Source organism: Ambystoma mexicanum, chromosome 4p (genome assembly GCF_040938575.1).
Source record: "Ambystoma mexicanum isolate Mex_15411 chromosome 4p, UKY_AmexF1_1, whole genome shotgun sequence".
Classification (NCBI taxonomy): domain Eukaryota; kingdom Metazoa; phylum Chordata; class Amphibia; order Caudata; family Ambystomatidae; genus Ambystoma; species Ambystoma mexicanum.
In genome coordinates, this window is record NC_090927.1 from 198,232,301 (window position 1) to 198,253,722 (window position 21,422).

General features: G+C 45.8%; 1 protein-coding gene across 2 annotated transcripts in view; it reads right to left on the reverse strand.

The window, feature by feature from the left end:
• Positions 1-21,422, reverse strand: part of ELP3 (elongator acetyltransferase complex subunit 3) — a 1,295,792-nt gene that overhangs the window by 963,166 nt on the left and 311,204 nt on the right. For both annotated transcript variants that reach the window (XM_069605694.1, XM_069605692.1), the window contains exons 6-7: positions 7,512-7,580; positions 203-357 (exon numbers count right to left, since the gene is read on the reverse strand). In XM_069605694.1, the coding sequence (XP_069461795.1) occupies positions 203-357; positions 7,512-7,580 (224 nt within the window). The remainder of the gene's footprint in view (positions 1-202; positions 358-7,511; positions 7,581-21,422) is intronic.

The window sequence follows — 21,422 nt, forward strand, 5'->3', positions numbered from 1 at the left end:
ATAGAGGTGAGGTGAGTCATAGAGAAAGCTAGAAGGTGGGCAGATTGGCATGTGGGTAATTAAACGGGAGGGCCAAAAGAAGCCGGGCTTGTTGCTGAAGCCTGGGTAAAACGCTGGTGTCACGTTCCGCGCAGGGAGTACAGTGGACATAGTTTTGTTTTGTTTATCATGAATACATCAGTCAACATCAGTCCATGCCCACCTGACAGCCTCAGCTACACTGTTGGACGTGTGCCCGGATAATGCGTCGTGCAGATTGCGGATGAAGTAGTCTCTGTAGTCTTCCGGAAGAGCCATAAAAGTCCCTCCCATGACAATGAACTCCACTTTGTCAACACTGTGGCCTAGCTGCTTCAGCTGCAAACAAACACAGAAATGTCACAGACAGCCAGTGCCACCAGGGCTGCAAAATATTACAAGTAGCTGCTGACACGGTAGGTCCTGGAAGAGACCCTACATCGCTTCCGTCATAGGGTCATAGGAGCAATGTCTGGCTGTGGCCGGTGCACTGGGTTTACACAGGGGCTAAACCCAGTGAAAAGCAGCCTGTACCAAGCAAGAATTAAACAAACTCAGCAAGCAACCTGTGGATCCCACACAGCGAGGTGTTAGAGAAGGCTGCATAGGGAATCAGGGTGCCTAGTATCTCAAAGGGGTGCACTGAGGGTATCTGCATCCTTGCTGAGGCCTCAGATGTGGACCCCTCGGTGATAAATCAGAAAACACAAAAAGCCCAGAGCTTCATGCCACAAGTGTAGGATGGACCATTTGTTCTTGCATGCATCACATATCTAAGCCTAATACATCATGTAACCTGCCTAGTCTGTCACAGGGAACATATGACATGCCTCATTGTCTACCAAACAGGAATACGTGTTACATATTTCCACTCCCACCCACCTTTGTCACCCAAGTGAGATGTACCAGACTTTTCGAATTGATTTAACCCCTTATTATTTGGCACTGGACACTAAAACGAGCTCCAGAAATGTGTCTCGTCCTATCCCACTGCAATGCCAAAGCGATCCCGTTTATAATTACCCAAGACTACAGTATATGATTCATCCAACAACTGAGCTAGACAACTTTCAGGCTCACGCATGCATTAGGTGTCACATTTGCAAGATTTATCAAGCTGGCCCACGCCATGGTTAACCTATTGATTGTACCTGTCCAAGCAGTCCTGCCTTCTTTCCCTTAGCTCATTATCTAAGACCTAAGACGCAGCTCCATGTCATTCTACACTCCAATGTTTAAGGCCTAACCTCTCACAATGCCATGGAAGACATCGCTATTTCAGAAAGTTTTCCTCTACGTATGTAGTTTTGTGAAATGTCCTCATGCCCTCCACAATACTGAGCACACTGTTCTTATTCCATCCCATGTAACCCACCCAAAAAGGTCGGTCTGAAAAGCTTTGCCTGTACTTCTCAGACACCCTTGCTATGTAGGCTTGGGCTTTGGCCTCCACTGCGCCACCTACCTTTGCTGTCAGTGAAGGCCCATTAACTCTGTATTATGCATTTTTGTCACCATGTATTTGATTATGCATCACAATTTCTTTCTTACTCTTACATGTTGGTATATTAATTGTACTCCATCTCACCTGAAGAACTCAACTTAACATGCCAAATTGTCATATATATGACAAATATTACATACTTGTAATCGTCTTTCTGATGCTTGTTATCTGTTTGGATTCACATGCTTTGCATAGGCTGGCATGTAGTGGTTGGTGCAGAGTATTACATGATTCATTCGACTAGGGACGTTGACTGGCCATGTTTGTAATACTATCCTTACTGGGACATGTGCTACACCCATGATACTTTGTGCGTCGAGGTCCTCAGATTGTTTTATTTCTGACCTGAGGTTTCATGAAGTGTTTCTGGAGTGTTAGCCAATGGCATGTTTGGTAACAAGTATATGTTGCCTACGTACCTTCTACTCCCAACGAGGGAGGGTGGGCGCATGTGAATCCAAGCAGATACAAGCATCAAAAAGACGAATATAGGTATGTAATGTTTGTCTTCTTAAGCTTGTGGATCTGCTTAGAATCACATGCTTTGCTTGTGATTCTAATGAACAGTACCAGGAGAAGGAGGTGGGTTGTTAGAAGGGACAGAGGTAAACACATTTCTTAAGACAGCCTGTCCATTTTGAGAGTTATGTATTGCTTGTGTTATGTTGACGTGTGTCAACACAGTAATGCTGAGTGAATGTGTGAACTGAACTCCATGTAGCTGCTCTACAGATTGCCTCCAAAGGTACATTTGCAAGGAAGGGTAATGTAGAATATGTACCCAGTGTGCTCTAAGCGTAAAGGATAGTTCCTTGTTGGATACATTTTACTATACATTTAAAAAAGGCTGCCTTTGAGACAGGGCCTCCTTCCCTCAAGGTAGCTAGGGAAACAAAGAATTGGTCTGTTTTCCTGATTAGCCTGGTTTCACTGAGGTAGTACATGACAGCTCTCATTACATCTAGTGTATGGAGGGCCCTTCCCCAGAGTTCATCAGGTTTTGAAATTAACTTTGCGAAAGGTGGATGAATACTTAAGACCACCTTGCTCTTATGAATAATGATGAAAGGTTCTGCTATGGATAATGCTGGATATAACTTACCTCTTCTTATGGAGGTGAAAGCTATAAGGAAAGCAGCTTCGTAAGTGAGATCTTTGAAGCTTGCCTTATTCATATGCTCAAAAGGTGGACGCAGGAGCTTTGCTAGGACGTTGTTTAATTCCCATCCAGGGTGTTGGTTTGCAATAGGGGGATACAGTCTTTTAACCCCCTCTATTAAGGCTTTCACGACTGGAATCATCCAATGTGAAACCTTGCTTTGAGATGTTATGTATGCAGACAGTGTGGCTAAATGGACCTTCAAGCAATTAAAGACCAGCCCTGAAGTCTAACAAGTGAAGTAGATGGTGAACAATACGAGACGGTGAACAGTCAATTGGGTTTACATTTGACTTTGAACACCATAGGACAAATCTTTTCCATTTGTTAAAGTAGCAGTGTCTAGTGTTAGGTTCACAAGCCTACTTTAATATTTCCATGCATTTGCTAGGTAAATCAAGATGAGCGAACTATAGGACTTCAGGAGCCAAACTGCTAAAATGGCTGTCTGAGGATGTGGATGAGGGGTTGATCTTGATTCTATGGCAACATGTTGTGTGGACACATTAGCTTAATTGCAGGGCAAATGATCACCCTGAAAAGGTGGGAATACCATGTTTGCCACGCCCACAACAGTGCAACTATGATCATTGTTAGATGTTCCTGATGCATCTTGACTATGACCTTGTTCAAGAGTGGTGTTGGTGGAAATCCATATGAAAATGTCCCTGACCAGCTGATCCACAGTGCGCTCCCCTTAGAACCCTTCTCTGGGAACCTGGAGACGCAAGTGTGGCAGTTTGCATTTTCTCTTGTTGCAGAGATCTACGTCCGGATGCCCCCACTGTGCAAAAATGTTCCCTACAATGTCTAAATGTAACTCCCATTCATGATCCGAGGGCTGACTTGTGTTTCTGCTTGGTGAATCTGCTGGCAGTTGTGTTCACCTGGAACGTGTTGCGACGAGAGGAAAATTCCTCTCTGGATGTTCCATTTCCAAATCCTCTGTGCTAGTGTGGACAGACTTAAGGAGTGCGTCCCGCCCTGTTTGTTAATGTAGAAAATGGTGGTTGTGCTGTCTGTGATAACTGACACATTCTTTCCCGCAAGATAATGATGGAAAGCTTGTAGTGCCTTGTACACTGCTAGCAATTCGAGAGCGTTCATGTGCCTCTTTGCTTGTGTCTGTGTCCACCTGCCGTAGCGCTGTATGGTGGGACAATGCGCTCCCCACCCTGAAAGCAATGCGTCTGTTGTGATTACTGAAATGTGTTGGCAGGTTGACAAATGGATTTCCCTTTAACAAGTTCTCCTTTGTCCACCATTGAAGCGGCGACACCACGGTTTGCAAAACCTCCACTAGATCGTACCAATTGCCCTGTGCCTGCAACCATTGTTTCACTAACCATTCTTGTATTGGATGCATTTGTAGTGTGACGAATCCGTAGATGTCCTTGCTTCTCCCCACAGGGAGCCCCTTCCTATGAGGCCAGGGAGGTGGGGCCGCTACCCGAAAGACCACGTTGTGAGAAACCTGAAGGTATCCCACTCGCTAGTCCCCGAGGAGCTGTTGTCCATGTGCCCGGAAACCTATCCTTGGTCCAAGCATCACCAAAGGGGGTATCTTGGAGAAGAAAGAGTACCTCTTCCTCTTGTCTTCCCGTGTCTGAGTTTTATTAAAGGTGAGGTGGCCCCTGTATATCCTGACCTTGGTGTTTGATGAGGCGCTGAAACAGCCTGTTTCAGCCCCTGCGTCTGATGTTTCGGTGTCCGTGATGCTATCTTAGGCACGGAACCAGTTGTTTAGGTTTAGAACCAAGTGCCGAGGGCAGAGCACTGGGCGTAGAGATTTTACTAGGTGCTCAGCAGCCAGTTGCGGAGATGAGTTATGCTGCCACCTTTGAAGTTTCTGATGAATGCGTTGAAAGGTGCTGCGTGGGCGAGGTGTGTGTTTATTGTGTCCGACTTGATGTTTCTTTTGTGTCAGTGCCCCCGCGCCACCCCCTCTCACTGTGTGTGTTTATGTGTTTGCCCTTGTCGCCAGGGGAAACCTCCATTAGTGATGCCGAAGAGACATCTGATCAGGAATATTCTGATTCCCGATCGGATGCCTCCTCTGCGTTACTAATGGAGCCGGGACTGCCTTGGTCTGCCTCGGATTCCTTTGCGCCCGCTGGGTTTTTTTTTCATTTTCATTTCATTTCATTTTTATATAGCGCCGGTAGCCCAAGGGCATCAGGGCGCTTTAAACGAACAGAGACACACATAGAACACAGAAAGAGGCCAATCCAAAGCTGAACCCTGACGATGTCCCTGATCCAACTTATCCCGGTTCATCATCTGAAGAGATATGTTTTCAAACCCTTCCTGAAAGCAAGAAGGTTTGTTTCAGACCTGAGTGTTTCCGGAACACTATTCCACAAGCTGGGCGCCTGAACCAAAAAGGAGCTGCCCAACCCCGATTTCAGCTTGAATTTGGGAACGATTAACAGGCATTTACCCCCGGAGCGAAGACTTCTACTGGGGGTGTGAAGCACTAACCTCTTTTTTAAATACTCTGGAGCAGAGCCATAAAGGCATTTATGAACCAGGCAGAGAGCTTTAAATTTTATACGATCCTCTACTCTTAGCCAGTGTAACGCCATTCTATCTTTAGTGACATGGTCTCTTTTCCTCAAATTTTTGACCAGCCTAACCGCGTTATTCTGAATCACCTGACAACTAGAGACATCCCTAGAGGAAGCCCCTAGCATCAGGGCATTACCATAGTCAAGTCTTGATAATATAATGACTCTGGCTATGGTAGCCATGTTGCCCTCATTAAGGTAAGGCTTAATGGCTTTCATGAGCCTTAAGTAATATGCCGTGTTTTTTTGTAGATAGCTAGTCTGAGCATGAGAGTCTACCACTGCGTTAACCATCATTCCCAGAGTCTTCACTTTCTGGACTACCTGGATAGTGGCGTTCTTGATTTTAAATGACTTATACTCTGCCCCCAAGTTGGCAAGCTGACGACTAGATCCAAACAGCATAAGCTCAGTTTTGGAGTCGTTCAGACACATCCAATTTGTCTGCATCCAAGCATTAATTATCTTATAGACCGTGGCTATTACTTCACTGTCTGCGTCATGATGGCTGCCATCCAGTTCCAATATGAGTTGGGTGTCGTCTGCGTAATTTGTAAACGACACCCCCTCCTTCACCAGTAAACTGCACAGAGTGCGCATGTATATGTTAAACAGCATTGGGGACAGGCTGGCCCCTTGTGGGACTCCAAATAAAATATCACAGGGATCGGAGAAGCTACTGCCCCAATGGACTCTGGCTTGACGGTCCGAAAGGAAGGACAGAAGCCAATCTATGGCTCCTTCTTAACATCCCACATTCTCTCCGAGTGCCTTGATGAGAAGGTGGTAATCCACCAGGTCAAAGGCGGCACTTAAATCTAAAAGCATTAACACTCCTAACTTGCCTTTATCTATTAAGCTAAGCATCTGGTTCTGCAGATCCAGCATGGCTGTTTCCGTACTATGGGAGGCTCTAAATCCCGATTGTTGCCAATGCAGGATCTCCTCGTTTTCAACGAATTGTTGCAGTTGTTGTGTAGCAACCTTGTCCAATAACTTGAGAACAAAGTTTGAGTTGGTTATTGGGCGAAGATTCGCGGGATCTTTAGGATCCAGACCTGCTTTTTTGACAAAAGGGGTGATAGTAACTTTCTTAATGTCTCTCGGCACTGTGCCCTCTTTAAATGAGGCGTTTACTATTCTCTGAAGAATGGGCGCAAAGATAGCTTTATGTTGGAGAATGATGCTAGGAGGCAGGATATTTTCTGCACAAGTGGTTGGTTTCATGTTGTTCAACACCTCTAACATCTCTGCCTCTGAGATGGAGCTAAATTTGAAGAACTGTCCTCTGACAAGAGTCTCCGTTAGTGGGGGATCAGTGTCTTGTTTAGCGATAAGTCTGGCTTTGATAATGTTCTGTCTTGATTTTTCTGGGTATTCCGTCGATGCCTCAGCTTGCATCGCATAGGCTGCCAAAGCTCTTCCAGCATCGATCCTTTAGCGTCTTCGTTTTGAAGAGCTTACACGCTCGACATTTGGTCCCCTGGTGGTCTCTCGGAAGACAATGGTTACACACGTTGTGTGTGTGTGTGTCCTTCCAGGGAAATGTTCTATTGCAAGATGGGCAGAATTTAAAAGGGGGTTTCTCCATTATCAGTGCCGGGGACAGTGAGACAAAGTGTATTATGTACTACATTTTTCCCCCCCCATTTTCCCCTACTGTGTAGGCCGGAGCCTGAAGAGTTGTAGGTCGTTTACGAGGCTCTGAAATCCCAGGCATTGTAAAGAAGCTGTCGAGGTTTGCAGGTTGCCTCAAACGGATGCTTCGAGCATAGTCGCAGAGGATGGTAATGTGAAAGGTTATTATTGCATATATATAAATATCTACATATGCTTGGTCACTAGCAGTAACTCAGAAAAGTTGAACTCTGCGAAATGCGGAAAAAAAAACGATCTGAGGACCTCGACGCGTGAAAGATCATGGGTGCAGTAGACGTCACAGTAGGGCTACTATTACAAACCTGCCCAGTTGGCGTCCTTTTTCAAATTTAAAAATGAATCCTGTAATACTCTGCACCAAACACTAGATGTTGGCTTATGTAAAGCATGTGATTCTAAGCAGATCCACAAGCTTCAGAAATGTATGTACACACACACACACACACCCTCCCCCCCCCCCAATATCTTGGCCCGGAGTGCCCTCCAATCTTTCTGTAGCTCTTTTGATGCAGAGTTAAGCCTAGTGTGCACTTGATGAAACTGCAAAATAATTCAAATGGAGCCCTTTTTGTGGATGTGCATTAATGGTAACCAATGTACTTGCCTGTTCTACTCGATGTCTAGTCTGGAGGAAGGGATCATACCTGGCACGGATTGCTCTCATTGATGTTGGCTAGAAAGAAGAAAGATACACTTTTAAAACAGATTTATTTTGTGGCTTTGTTAGGAGCAACATGAAAAGGACAAGGATGTGTGTTTTTTCTTTTTATTTGTTACGTGGTTACACTTAACCTTAACAAATACATCCATTAAAAAATTTACACAATTTATAAATTTCATTCAATTAGATCAAATTTAATAAATAAAAAGAAACAAAAAGGAAAAAGCTTGTTAAGAATTAAAGAAGAATAACCTTTAAACCAGCTAACATGTCCACTTTCATCCAAACAAACAGATCTGTTACCTGCCATACAATCATAAATACTAAAATGCTGCATTCAATCAGATTTTGAAAGTTGAAGATAGGATGTCATATAAAAAAATGCACAGCTGCCGTAGCCCATTGATATGTCCGTAGGAGAACATCATAAACTGCCATACCACCAATGCCGACAATAGTTTGTATTTCTCCCACAGCTTTCCAAAATAAACCAATAGTGTCAAGTTTAATGTCAATCTCGTTGGGCTCGTCAGAAAGCACTTGAAGACTATCAATCAGGCTGAGCACACTTTGAAAGGCCTCACATCAAGGGGTATGCCAGCATATAACCTATATGCCATGACCTTGTAGATTGTATGAATCTTGTCGGTTTCACTGAGCTTTTACTCGCTTTCTGTGGGGTGCCGCACAGCACATCGCTAGAGATACCATACTCAACGCTGATTCTCTCACACTCCTCACTCCAGTTAGATAATGAAGGCCAAAGACCCATCTCCAGTAAGGTTTCCGGTTCTAACCAAACGGACCCCTCTTCTGCATGCATGATCTTGTTTAGTAATGAGAGGTTCTTCCAAAGAATCTCAGATTTAATTGAGGGTAAACCAAGCTCATAACGGAGTACAGAAGCCGGGACCCCGTTAGGAAGCTTCAAGACTTTGTGCCAAAAATTACCTTCTAGCAAATCGCAATCCAGGTGAACTGGGAGCAAAGATTTTCCGCCCCGTAAGTTATTAGGGGTGATCCTTTCATTTTGTAAAATTCCAAGATGGGTGATCGAGAGAATTGGCTGTACTTACGGCTAATCGTAATGGCTTGTGCTGAAAGAGCAGTCAGTTTGGCTCTATAATAGTCATGCAGTTCTGCTCGATTTCTCAGTTCAAAGAACTGTATCCCCAAGTAGACCAAATTCGGGACAAGTTCCAGTTTCACCGTTCTGAGAGACCAATGAAATTCTTTCTATTTTTGCTTCATCCCAGGTCTCAGGCAAAGTAGCTTTGTTTTTGTGCCATTTATTACTAGATTGTTGGCCTTGGAGTAGGAAACCAACGCCTCTAACTTATACTGCAGGCCAACCAGCGTATAATCGAACATTTACCAATAATCCGCGTATAGCAAGTAATGCAGATTAGAATTTGCAAAGCGTGGAGGGAAGCAATGCACATTTTCAAGGGCGTCATTAATATCCGAGAGGAACAGGCTACATAGAAGCGCAGCTAGAACGTAGCCTTGCTTAAGGCTGCGATTTGTAGGAATTGACGATGACAACTTTCTCTGATTTTTCAACCTGACACGCACAGAGGTGTTTGAGTGCAGCACCACAATCATCTGCAAGAGACTGGATGGACAACCCCGCTGTAGTAGTTTTCCCCAAAGAAGGTTCTTGGTCAAACTACCAAAGGCCATAGAGAAGTCAATAAACGCTATATAAACAGGCTTGGACTTCACCATGGCCTTTTGTTTTAATAGTCCCAGGATGAAGGCGTTGTCATGGGTACCAACCCCCTTCCTAAGCCCTGTCTGAAACAGATCTAACCTGTGCGCATTATTAGCCCATAAAGAGAAGTCCCTTAGAAGAACAGAGGCAAACCTTTTAGAAGGAATATCCAGTAGCGCTATAGGGCGGTAATTACCCGCTAGAGGCCTGGAACCCTTCTTATGTATGGGTACTATAATGGACTCGGTCCAAGACTTGGAAGGCATTGAGGTGATATGACCACTTCAAATACATTACCCAACAACCTAGCCCAGAGTTCAGGATCTTCCTTCAGGACCACGTTAGATAGTTAGTCTGTACCAGGAGCCCAGGAGCTCTTACTTCGGCTAATTATCAACCCAACATCCTCTTTGCCAAAATCCAACTTCCACAGTTGAGCAAAGGGGTCCTGTGTAGTATACACTTCACTGTTGAACCCAGAGTACACAGACCCAAAGTTCTTGATCCAGGTTGCTTCGGATATCGGATTGACCAGGCTATATGATTGCAAAGTTGAGACCTGATTAATCAATCTCAAAAAATGTCTGACATCTCAAGCTAATACCTTTTGCAGCATCTTTCTAGAGTCTCTCAATACCATCTCATAACGGTGACACCCGAACCACGCTTTATATGCAGTTTTGAGCGCCCTCGCTTCAATCAGCCCTTTATTTTTACGCAGGTGTTGTCTCAACTCCCTTTCCTTCACTTGTAACTCTTGGTCGTACTCATGGTTCCTCACCACACAGCTTTTCGGCTGTTCCACAGGCATAACTCGATAGATCCGGTCCAAAACGGTGTAGTATGGAGTCCTTAGCAATACTGCCTCAAGTTCTACCTGTATATATAAGCGCTGCAAGACTCGGTAGAATGATTGCATATTTGTTCTGTTCCACGAGATCTGATTTTTACCTGTATGAACCTCCAGTTTACTAAAAATAACTGAACGGTAAGACCTTGTTTCTAACCAGTCGCCAGCGAAGCAAAAGGCCCAAATGATTGCTCATGTTCAGGGACACAACCAACAGCTGATCAATATCCTGGAAAACGTCCCCAGAAACGAAGAAGTAATCCAGGAAACTTTTCGAGTCTCCTGTCTGCCATGTGTGATGAGGTGGTGTATCCCCAGGCACTTCACCATTCAAGATACTGAGCCCTGGGAGAAACCTGAAGGTGTCTCACCCGCTAGTACCCGGGGATCTGTCACCCAGGTGGCCAGGACACGGCCATCGCTATTGGATCCAGTTCCTGGGGGTGGACCAGTGCGTGGGGATCACCTGGATGAGGGGTCTTTGGGGAGTGGAAGTGGGACACCGAAGGGTGAGACGCAGTATGCCCTTTCCTGTAACACCTTTTCCCCTTCCTACCATGTAGGATACCTAGAAGCTCAACACGTCCCCCTTTCCCGACCCAAACACTTTCTCACGGACAGTTCATCGTGAGCGATAACAGACTAACACCAGAGCTGTGTACCTGATATGTCCCAACACCTTGGTCAGGCAATTACTAATCATGACACACACCTGACCCCCATCACACTTCCCCACACAGATAAAAGGGGGAGCAGGAAAGCACACTCTGAGCGAGGAAAAGCACACGAGGAAGCAGCAGTTCCAAGATGGCAGTTTAACACAAGAAGAAAGACGGTGAGATCGGAGAGGGTTGCAAGGAGGGAAGTGCCCTTGACCTCTAGAAGTCATTACTTTCACGAGCCTTGGAAAGTGAGTAGCCTAAGACCGGAACTGACGCTGATCTATCCAACACTGTGCATCAAAGGTATTCGGGGTGCTCCTGTATAAATAACCCATCCTGGGAGGAGCAATTGCCGCTGTGGTACTGTCCTTGGCACCTGCAAAAGCAGCACAGCCAGTGAGTCACAGAAACCGATACAAAATCAGCTTATGTTTGAACCAAGGTTGACATCGGCAACATTGTATGAAGAAATCCTCAAAGGACAGTGTTTGAAGTGTATGTGATGAGAGGCGCGAACAAGTGGAAACTAAAGGAGTGAATGCACTTTGAAAAAGCCAAATAAGATAACGGGTACAGAGTGGTCCAGCGCCATGTGGGTGCTCATTCGAAGGTCTCTGTAAGGTATCCAACTGAATGGCAACTGTATTGCAAAAATCATGCTGTGGCAGTGTAGAAAGCGTGTTTGGCCTAGTGGATGTACAATTTGAGGCAACTTCTTTCTTTGATTGCTTTATGTGTTTAAGTGTGTGCACAATATGGCACATTCGTTAGAGCTACATACAGAAATAATTCCAGTGTGCTATTGTATGGACATGGGACACATCAGACAAAAACAGACATAAGTGCTGTTACATAAAAGAGCACATAGACGACTTAACAAACAGGGTGGTGACTTGGGCAGCGCTCAAATCATAGCTGCACACATATCACTGGATTATTTGCCATGGACTACGATCTACACAGTGACACAATGAACCCTACTTTCCTAGTCAAGGTGCCAAGCCACATTGAGTAGCCACCTAGCAGTGGCTGGGTGTGGTTGGAGTGTTAAGAAAATGAAGTTATTTGAAGCTGAGTGGATGCATTTAGTCTGTCACAAAACAGCCACTAGGCCACTTAAGCAAGTAAATGACAGTTAACTTTCTCAAGCATGCACCATATGTAACTAAAATGTAACATTAAACGTGTTGGTGTGTCAAAGGCATGAAAATAAGGAACATATTTTAAAAAAAATTCTTTGTGGCAAGTTATTTCTCTTGGGAGAATGCGTAGATTTGGTCAGCTAACTGATGCTTTGTGCTGACCTTCAGAATAAAAATGCCCCATGTTTAATTCTAATTACTGTGGTGTAAAAACAATGGCTTGTTAAATGAGCCATCACTTATAAATTGTCCCCACTTTGAAGGCTCTGTCAACACAAATCTGGAGAGGGTGGGCAGAGGGTATGCGTCTCCAGAGCATCTCGGCTGTGTTCGGAATGTGCATTCCTTCATTGTAAACAAAGGAATGCTTAACTTTTGATGGGCAGGTTCAGAGGCAGCTGTCTAGGTGGGCAACTTCCTTCGCCCCCGCCCCAGCTGCTTAAGCTCTGCTCCGTGGCAGCTGCCCCCTCCACCCGCCCCAAGAAACGAGGCTGAGCGTAGGGGACAGCATCTCCTCTAGCAAAGTTCGACGCTTTGTCATGTACGCCTGAGACAGTGTGCGCATAATCACATTTGGAACCGGAAGGCAGGAGTCCAACAGAAGTGCACACGTCAGAGGAGAAGGCAGGCTGGAGCCTGAGCAACCATGTTGCCACAAGTGCTACCTGTGCCGTCAATCTGGAGAAGAGTCTGGAGGTTTGGGAGAGGGGCGGGCACCAGCATCACCCGGCCATTGAAGAAAGGCAAGTGTGGCATTGCGAGATGGGGTTTGCTGGAGTCTCACAAGACCAACAAAGCAGAAGGTGCGATCGGTTGTTAGGTACACTCTTGATAGTGGAGCTCTAAGTGAGACAGACGCGACTCCCTGCTCACTCCATTATGCTGTTCCAACAGTTAACAATACTTAGCATAATCATAACAATATGCTTACTGAGTTAGTCATTTAAAGAGGAGTTTATATCTTGCGACGAGTTGGGATGACCTGCATGTATCGAAGATACAGCACGACAAACCTACACAAGTCATGCAAGGCGCTACACTACTCCTACTGTTCCTGCGTTTGCCAAACAGTTGTTGCAACTATTCATAACCTATGTAAAAGCCATCCAACCAGGGCTTGCCTGAGCGGCGGCACCGCCCCGGGCAATGAAACAAAAATTTGGTGCTAACCAATCCTTCCCCCGACACATTTCTGTTTAAATCCCTGCTCCTGTGGTGGAGCAGGGAGTTATTCACTGCAGTAGGGTGCTGATGCTAATAAATCAGTGCCCTATTGTCATGAAAACCGCCTGCTCCCATGCCGGAGCGGGGAGGTAATCGCTTCATTAGGGCACTGTAATGAAATGCGCCATGCTCCTGAGCTGGAACGGCCGGCACAGCACGAGAGCAGGGTGCATTTTATTACTGTGTGTAAGTTAACACAGCTTGCTTCAACACGCTCAGGGAAGTCTTGAGAGTCTCCTGCGAGGAGTCAGAAATATGAGGCGGACAACTTTCTGAAGGTTTTTCAAAAAATGACATTTTATTAATTCAAAACGTTGGATACACCCTTCACTAGACCTACCCTGCCAAGGATTTCCCTGCCTAAAATAAACTGAAGGTTTCTGTCCCTCACGCTTGTACATATAACAACTCAACAAGGTAACATATGGCAATTAATTCAGAACCAACAAATAAAAAACAGTTAAGTTTGCATCATAATAACTGTACATTATCTGTGTGAAGTCCCCTTCCCCAGATTCAAGCAGGACTCGATTCAACAGTTCGAAAAGAATAAGGAAATCCTGTCTTGTAACACAGTTCCAATGCAGTACTTAAGATTCCAACTTGACAACAAAAGTCCCAATACTTCAGAATAGTTCAACAAGCTTTTTTCCTCTTCCACTTGTGATATCAAGTACTCAAAACAATCTTCTTTGTACAAGCCAAGAATACTTCCTTAGTTCATCATGATTAACATACATTGTCTTTGTCAGAATTATTCTGCAACAACACACTTGGTCTAACAATGTTAGATACTTCTGCAGCAGTTTATATAACACTTGCTTCAGCAATGAAAGCTTGTCAGGATGATTCTGTAATATTTCACAAAGAAATCTAAGTGGTTCTACCACTTTGTTCTTTCCTCATTTTCAACACCACATCACAGTACTTCATCAACTTCCACCTCGTCCACTAACCTGCCAGGCCTACCAATTCAAAGTTCTCCGTTATGGTGTATGCTCCTGACAGAACAGAATAAAGTTTACAAAGTCCTCTGACCTGGTGTACTCTCCTGCCAGGCCAAAATAAACTACTAACTACAAGTACTTCTGTGGTAAAGATCAGCTTGCAACAATTTAGAAATGTCTCTTCCTTCACAACATCACGTTTAAGAATGTCTTCAGGGAAAGCAAGAATTATACTGGTGCCGTTTGTTATACACTTGTGACTGCCACACACACTGCTGCCAAAATAAATGCCCACTGGCTCACTATCCGTGAGACAATTCACTTCAGAAATCTCACTCTCACATACAAATGCCTAGCTAACACTGCCCCGAAATACCTTACCAACAAATTTAAGAAATCTTAATCGAATAGACCAACCAGAACCTCCCAATCCAACATGCTCCTAACACCTAAATTCAAACAACAAAAATATGAAGGACACAGCTTCCCTCTAATAGCAGCCAAACACTGGAATGCCTTACCTCCCCAACATAGAGCCGAAACATCCTTCTTGTACTTCCGTAAAAGACTCAAAGCCTGGCTTTTCTCACAAGACAACTAATCTCCAGTATGCCCTCCTTCAGAGTAATGTACCTCTGGTAATCAAGACATATTAAATTGGCTGTTTGCACCTGTGTACCTGCACCTTTTACTATACCTATGTATCTACTGTAACCGTCACTTGTACTATACCTATGCAATGTCTGTAACAGCGCTCTGATGCCAACGGGTTTGGTGGGGTATACAAACAAACAAATATATAAAACAAATAAATAAATAAACTCTGCAAGTTATGCTCCACTCCTTCTGAATACCTTCTACAAGAAGGGCAGCCTTCGTGCCACTCTTGCTTCCCCACTGTCTCTTTAACCAAATAAGGACAATAATTCTGTCTCACTCAGACTCTTCTTTGACTTTGGCAACGTGGGTTTTAAGCCAGTTCCTTTTATGAGCTTCTTTAAACATGAGCAATAGGTTTTACAAACATAAGGATTCTCATTTGCCCCCTCTTGGCTTTGGTAATGATTGTTCTCTTTAACTTGTCTTATTATAGTTCTCTTTTGGCTTTGGCAATAGAAGTCTGTATTGGGTTCTCGAATTATTGCCGCCTCTTGTTGCTGACCTTTAACCTGACCCACATGCATATAATCACACCCCTTTTGTCTGGTGATCAAGCTCCACTCGCTTCTTTCCAAGTCAGCTTGGTTTACAAAATAAAGATTTGTCTGCTTTCTGCCCGTTCGGTATTCAAAATGACTTTTCCTTTTGAATTTCGCCTACATGTGTTGTTTATAAGGGTAAGGCCCCCGGTCTGGGCAAGCAAGTGGTTACAGAGCGCTTCGGTGTCATAATATCTTAGTGTACTCACGGGGTCTGGTGTGCGCGTCCGTTCGCCTCTGTGCCTCCAGGTCCTCTGCTTCAGCTGCTTCTCGCGATCCGGAAAGCTGCTTCCTTCAGTCTCCTGCGGCCGGCACCACTCGAACAAGAGCTCACTCTCTGCACCAAAGGCTCTCTGGGGTTCAGATCCACCAGAGAAAGCCTGCAATTAAGGCTTCTAGAGGTAAAGACTGTCTCTGGACCGGCAACTACTCGACAGTGGTCCTGGCATCTTCTTTCTCCTCCAGATTCTGCTTCTGCTGCAATGTGGAGAGTTCAGAACTCCTCCACCTCCTACTGCTGCTGCTCTGCTCCTTCTCCTACTAATGACCTACACCTAAGGAGGCCTTTTAAGCCTCCCAGACACCCTCAGGAGTGGGTCACTCTGTAAGACAATATATGGAATAAAGGCACAATAACCATACACTAATGAAACGCCAGTCTGTTTTATTTTCAGAGTATCTCAGTCGGCCGACCGGGTCTCAACACCTCACGACATGTGTTCACGGTAAATACGCCAGGGGGGGGGGTGTCTGTACTTCTGCCCTCTATATGGTAGAGGAGAGGCACAGAGGACCCCAACCAAGATTCTCTATTATTGGTAACGTAGTCGAGCAATCAAGGCCTAGCTTCTCAGGAGGTGATGCAGGCTGGTTCTTAAGTACAGTGTAGTCCCCAAGCACCCAGAAAGGAATGTCCACACACTGTATTGGTTAAAACACAGTCTTTATATAATTAATATTCGAGGTCATGTACACTATCACAATAACTCACTTTGTACTCCGAAAATCAACAATGGTAAATATATACAGTTCTAAAGTGGTACCACAAACGTTATCAGATCTCATTAAAGTGCATACGGTCAGAATACACACAGATCAAAATAAAGAGCCCCGTTCCTTGTGACCACCAACTATGAGCCACACAGCACTTTCCTTTCTTTCTTTTTTGAAAACCCGTATTGACAGAAGCCCATTTCTCTTTAGGACACAACGTTCCCATAGAGAAAAACCAGACAACAAAGACAAAAGGGACTTATCCAAACTGGAGCATAAAACCATTAGTAAGTACAGATCAGCTACATTCGAAACCTACTGTAATAAGTGACTCAACAATGTGTTTATCTAAATACCTTGTTTGTATTTTTTAAAACCAACAACAAAAAAGATTTTTTTTTCTCAATTTTGCTCTAAGGTACTTCAATAACAGCGATTTCGACATGGGAACAATTGACCTTAAGGATACAATTATGCTATAATTAGGAAACAACTATGCTATAATTAAGACAAGGGATACAATACTCCCTCCCCTGAAGAACCGCCCCCAAAGGGTCGGGGAAACACGTGTCTAACTTTGGAACTACAAGTGAATCAACTTTGAATTTTTTACTTTGAAGATTTTGAACCATCCATTCTGAAGAGAAACAACATAAGCATATAGTGAACCAACTTTCAAACAATTGAACCAACTTTCAAACAATTGGAAACAGAACAGGCCAAAACAAGACATATCTTTGAACAACAAATATAACAAACTGCTTTGAATAGAATTCCAGTGAGGCAACTGGAACTTCTAAACATTATGCATCCTCAACAATAATTACATCAGCTGTCTCAGTGCTGTAACTGGGACCAAAGTAGTAATGCATACGTGAATATACAGGGATTCAATAAGCAATTAATACACAAGTTGTACCACAACATAACTGATTATATGAGTCTTCATTTCTTTAAGGGTAAAAGCGCCAAGCGGGGCTAACATCTATTTTATAAAGAGGAAACCCGTAGTAGAGAGGAAGGAAAGCAAGATGGTTTGATCAACTGGCAGAATACTGGTCACTACCGTTAGACACAGTTCTGTGTGGAGATCCCCCGCACCTGGGCAACCTGTAGAGGAAAAGATACAAGCCCAGTCCATATATTGTTCACACTAGACTTCCCAATAGTTCTTCAACCCCAAAGTACTTGGCGCTGTAGCGTTCCTCGTCGGGGGAATCGACGGCCCTTCTTGAATGCCCTCCCTTTCAGGCAGGAGTCACGGATCGAACGTCCGACGGAGAACAGGTCGAGCTACGATGCAGCTTCGTTCCTAGCGGTGCTCGCTGATGGGGAAGCGTAAACGTCCTGCAAGGAAGAGGCTTGCGGGGCACCTCGGTCTCGATAGTTCTGGACCACAAAGAGTTTGAAGAAATGTGGCCCAACAAGGGCGTCGAGTCGTCAGCGTCTCTGTGGTCTTTGGGTGGCGGGAAACTCACCGGTGGATGCTCCTCGGCGCGTCGACGGCCAGGCCTTCTCCAGCAGTATACAGCAGCGACAATGCAGACGAGATTCGAAAGTTCTTAGTTAAAACGGGAGCACGGCGGCTCCGGTCGGCTGTCGTCGACAGTGGTGGACAACAGTTCGGGCGCTTCTCCTTGGAGTTCCGCAGCAAACCCTGTATCGGGTCGGCAGCCTGTCGAAGGTCTGTCTACCAGGGAGCTTTGGCAAAGATCAGCTTGTGCACGATGGTCCCTCTGTAACGCTCACCTGATTCCCACGGAGGCGCTGGTCCCGGCTGAACTGTTATAGTCTCTTCAATTGAGAAGCGTAGAGCTCGGATGACTCTCTAGACTGGGCTTCCTCTTATTGACCGTCTGGCTTGCAGGGTATGGTTTCTGCAGGCGGAAGAAAAAAGGGTTAATGACCGTTTGGCTGGACTTCCTCCTCACTAATCGTCAACTCTCCGAAAGTCCAATGTCCTGGTGAGCTCTCACCTTAGGCGTATAAATGCTGGGCTCTCCATCCTGCGACTTATGCAGGGGTGCGTGGGTTCCTGTTACGTCACTGGAGGTCCTCAAAGTCTTTTGTGGCCTTAGAAGTGGCACAGGTGCTGAGATGCCAAAAGGTGATGCCGCCGTTACTGCACGAGCGGATGCCAGTAGGTATAAAGAGTTTATAGTCTTGAAGAGATGGGCACCTTTAATGAAGTCTTTGCATTGTCTTTTTGTAACGCTCACCTGATTCCCGTAGAGGCGCCGGTCTTGACTGGGCGTATACCGTATCTTCAAAGGTGATGTGTAACACACGGCTGGCTCTTTGGGCTGGACCTCTGTGCACTGTATGTCTGACTCGAAGGGTAAGATGTCTGCAGATAGAAAATATGGGATTAAGGAACTGGGTTATTGAATGTCTCTCTCTTCTTCCCTTTCTCTTCTCCTGTAGAACCCCAAAGGTTAACGCTCTCACCTTAGGTAAGTGAACGCTGTGCTCTCCATCTGCCTCGGGGCAGGGTGCTGTAACCAGTTTCTTCACTGGATAAGGGGAGCAGGCCTCTTGACTTCAGAGGACTGCTGTCCGTCGTTTACTGCACGAACTGTAAGTTTCGAGTAATTCTAATGTCTTTAAAGTCTTTAGTAATGATGTCTCTTGTTTTGCAGGGTTCCGGCGATGGCGGATGACGGGCTGAAGTGAGTTGAAGATGGAGCCCGTGTGATGAATAGAAGCGCCTGGAAGCACGTAAGTAAGCGCTTGTTGCCTGCTTCACGATGCGCTCTAACTGTCTTTTTATTTTGCAGGTACAAGTTCGGAGCGGCTGCAGGGTGCCGGAATACCCACTGGGTTAGATGTGGAAAGGAGCAATGGCACGTGAGTATTAAAGTTCCCCAATGTCTTTAAACGCACCTTGTTTTGTCTTTCAGATGCGGGATGCAGCGCCGAAGGCCTCCGGAGCGTGCGAAGAGTTGGTAAGCTTTTGTCTTTCAGATGCCGGAATGCAGTGTGAAGACCTCCGGAGCGCACGAAGAGTAGGTAAGCCTTTGTCTTTCAGATGCCGGAATGCAGCGCGAGGCGTTGGTGACAGCCGATGGACCAGGTAAGTGAAGAGCTGTCACTGAAGACCGTAATGCTAACCTGTTCTTTCTTGTCTTTATAGGTGTTGCTGAAGACTGGATTCAGGATGGTAAGCCTTTTTCCTTAGGCCCAGGATCAGATGCAGAAGACACGATGAGCGTTCTGCTGCAGAGGATGCAGAATAACGCAAAGCAAGATTCATCCATCGGGTGTGGTTTAAATAGCCTCCTGTAGTGCTTAGGTGTCTCCTTCCACAGCCACGCCTAGGTAAGAAAAGAGTTCCTGCTTTCCAGAAGAGTTCCAGTGTTCTGAATCTAGGGAGTGGCTCCAGCCCCACCCAACAGGAAAAGTAGTTCCAAACAGAAGAGGATCAGAGGCTCAACTGGCAGGCAAGTAAGCAGCATGGTCTGCTGCAGGTAAGTCCACCCAAGCATTATGAGCCCGGCGCTTCCAGCGCTGGGACTGGGCATATTTATGAGCCTGGTGCCACTGGCGCCAGGACTGGGTCCAAAAGGTCTGGTTGGCACTCGGAACCTGGGTTATGGATCTGCTTCCAAGGGAGTTGGGAAAACCCTGACCTTTTGGAAGCAGAGATCATGACACTTTTTCAGGTGCCTGGATGCTGAGGGCGTGGTCACTGAGAGCGCGACACGTGCGGTAGTACGTAGGTATGGGAATTTCAATGACACCTCAATAATGTCCCTTGTTTTCTGTTTTCAGGTCTTCAGATGTTGCGGGCGTTGTTCGTCCGTTGCCGTTGCACGTGCGAAGTACGTGAGTATAATGATCTGTGACCTTATTATAGCACCTCTAACAATGTTCTTTTCTTATTTGCAGGTGTCGGGACCTTGCGGGCGTTTTCCCAGTCGCAGATGCACGTGGGGAAACACGTAAGTGTTAGGCTTTCTTGCAGTCTTTAATGGCACTTAAATAATGTCTTTTCTTGTTTTCAGGTGCCAGGCTGCTGTGGTTGAAGAGATCGTAATACGCGCACAAAAGCAGGTAAGAAAAGTAAATGCGGCCGCCTTCACCCGATTCCTACTTAACAATGTTCTTTGTCTTTACAGGTGCCGTTAGGCTGCTGAAGAGAAGGCCGCGAAGAATCTGTGAAAGCACAGATGGATCAGGTAAGCGAGCACGGCTGCGAACGTGTTGCAACTTGCTAACCTTATGTTTCTTTTGCTTGCAGGTTCTGCCGGTGTCTGGATTCCTGGATGGTAAGTATAGTTCTCGTGTCTTTCTTCCACAGGTTGCTGAGCTGAAGCTGGAGATGTCACTGGAATGCTGGAGCTGACTCGGTGAGCGTCCTGCTGCAGATGCAGAATAACGCAAAGCACGTTTCCCCAATCGGGTGTGGTTTAAATAGTTTTGGAGTGATTGGATGTCTTCTTCCTCAGCCTCGCCCTGGTAAAAGAGTTCCTGTGTTCCAGAGCTAAGGAGTGGCACCAGCCCCACCCAGGTAAGAAAGTAGTCCCAGTTCAGGGAATAGTTCCTCCCAGCAGAAGGCTGGGGACTTCATCCTGCCAGCATTTGCAAAGGTGAGTATGCAGCATGGTCTGCTACAGGTAGGTCCACCCAAGCACCTTTGCAAGAATTATGAGCCCGGCGTCCCTGGCGCCGGGACTGAAGTTCCTTATGAGCCTGGCGCCAGAGGCGCCAGGACATGGTCCAAAGGGCCCCAATAGGGGTTTGCTGGAGCCGGGGACAAGGGTCGTGAGCCTGCTTCCGGGGATGCTGGCCATGACTTGGCTTCTTGGGAGCAGTGCTCATGACACCCTCGTAGCTCGGGAAGAGGGCGCCTTACCAGGTCATCTATGGGTCAGTCCTTGGAGGCACAGCAGCTTTCAGATTGCGAAGGAGAGCAACAGCAATTCTTCTCGTCCAGCAGGGCTTGAAGGTCAAGCACAGTTACTCCAGTTACTCGTCGTAGTGGACTTCGGCTTCTGAACACGATTCCTAGTAGTGAGAGGTCCCCAGATATACTGTTGATCTCCCATTCATTCCGCTGGGTCACACTCAAGCATCCAATCACGACTAAGGGCATTCATGCAGGCAGGCAGCCAATCAGGCAC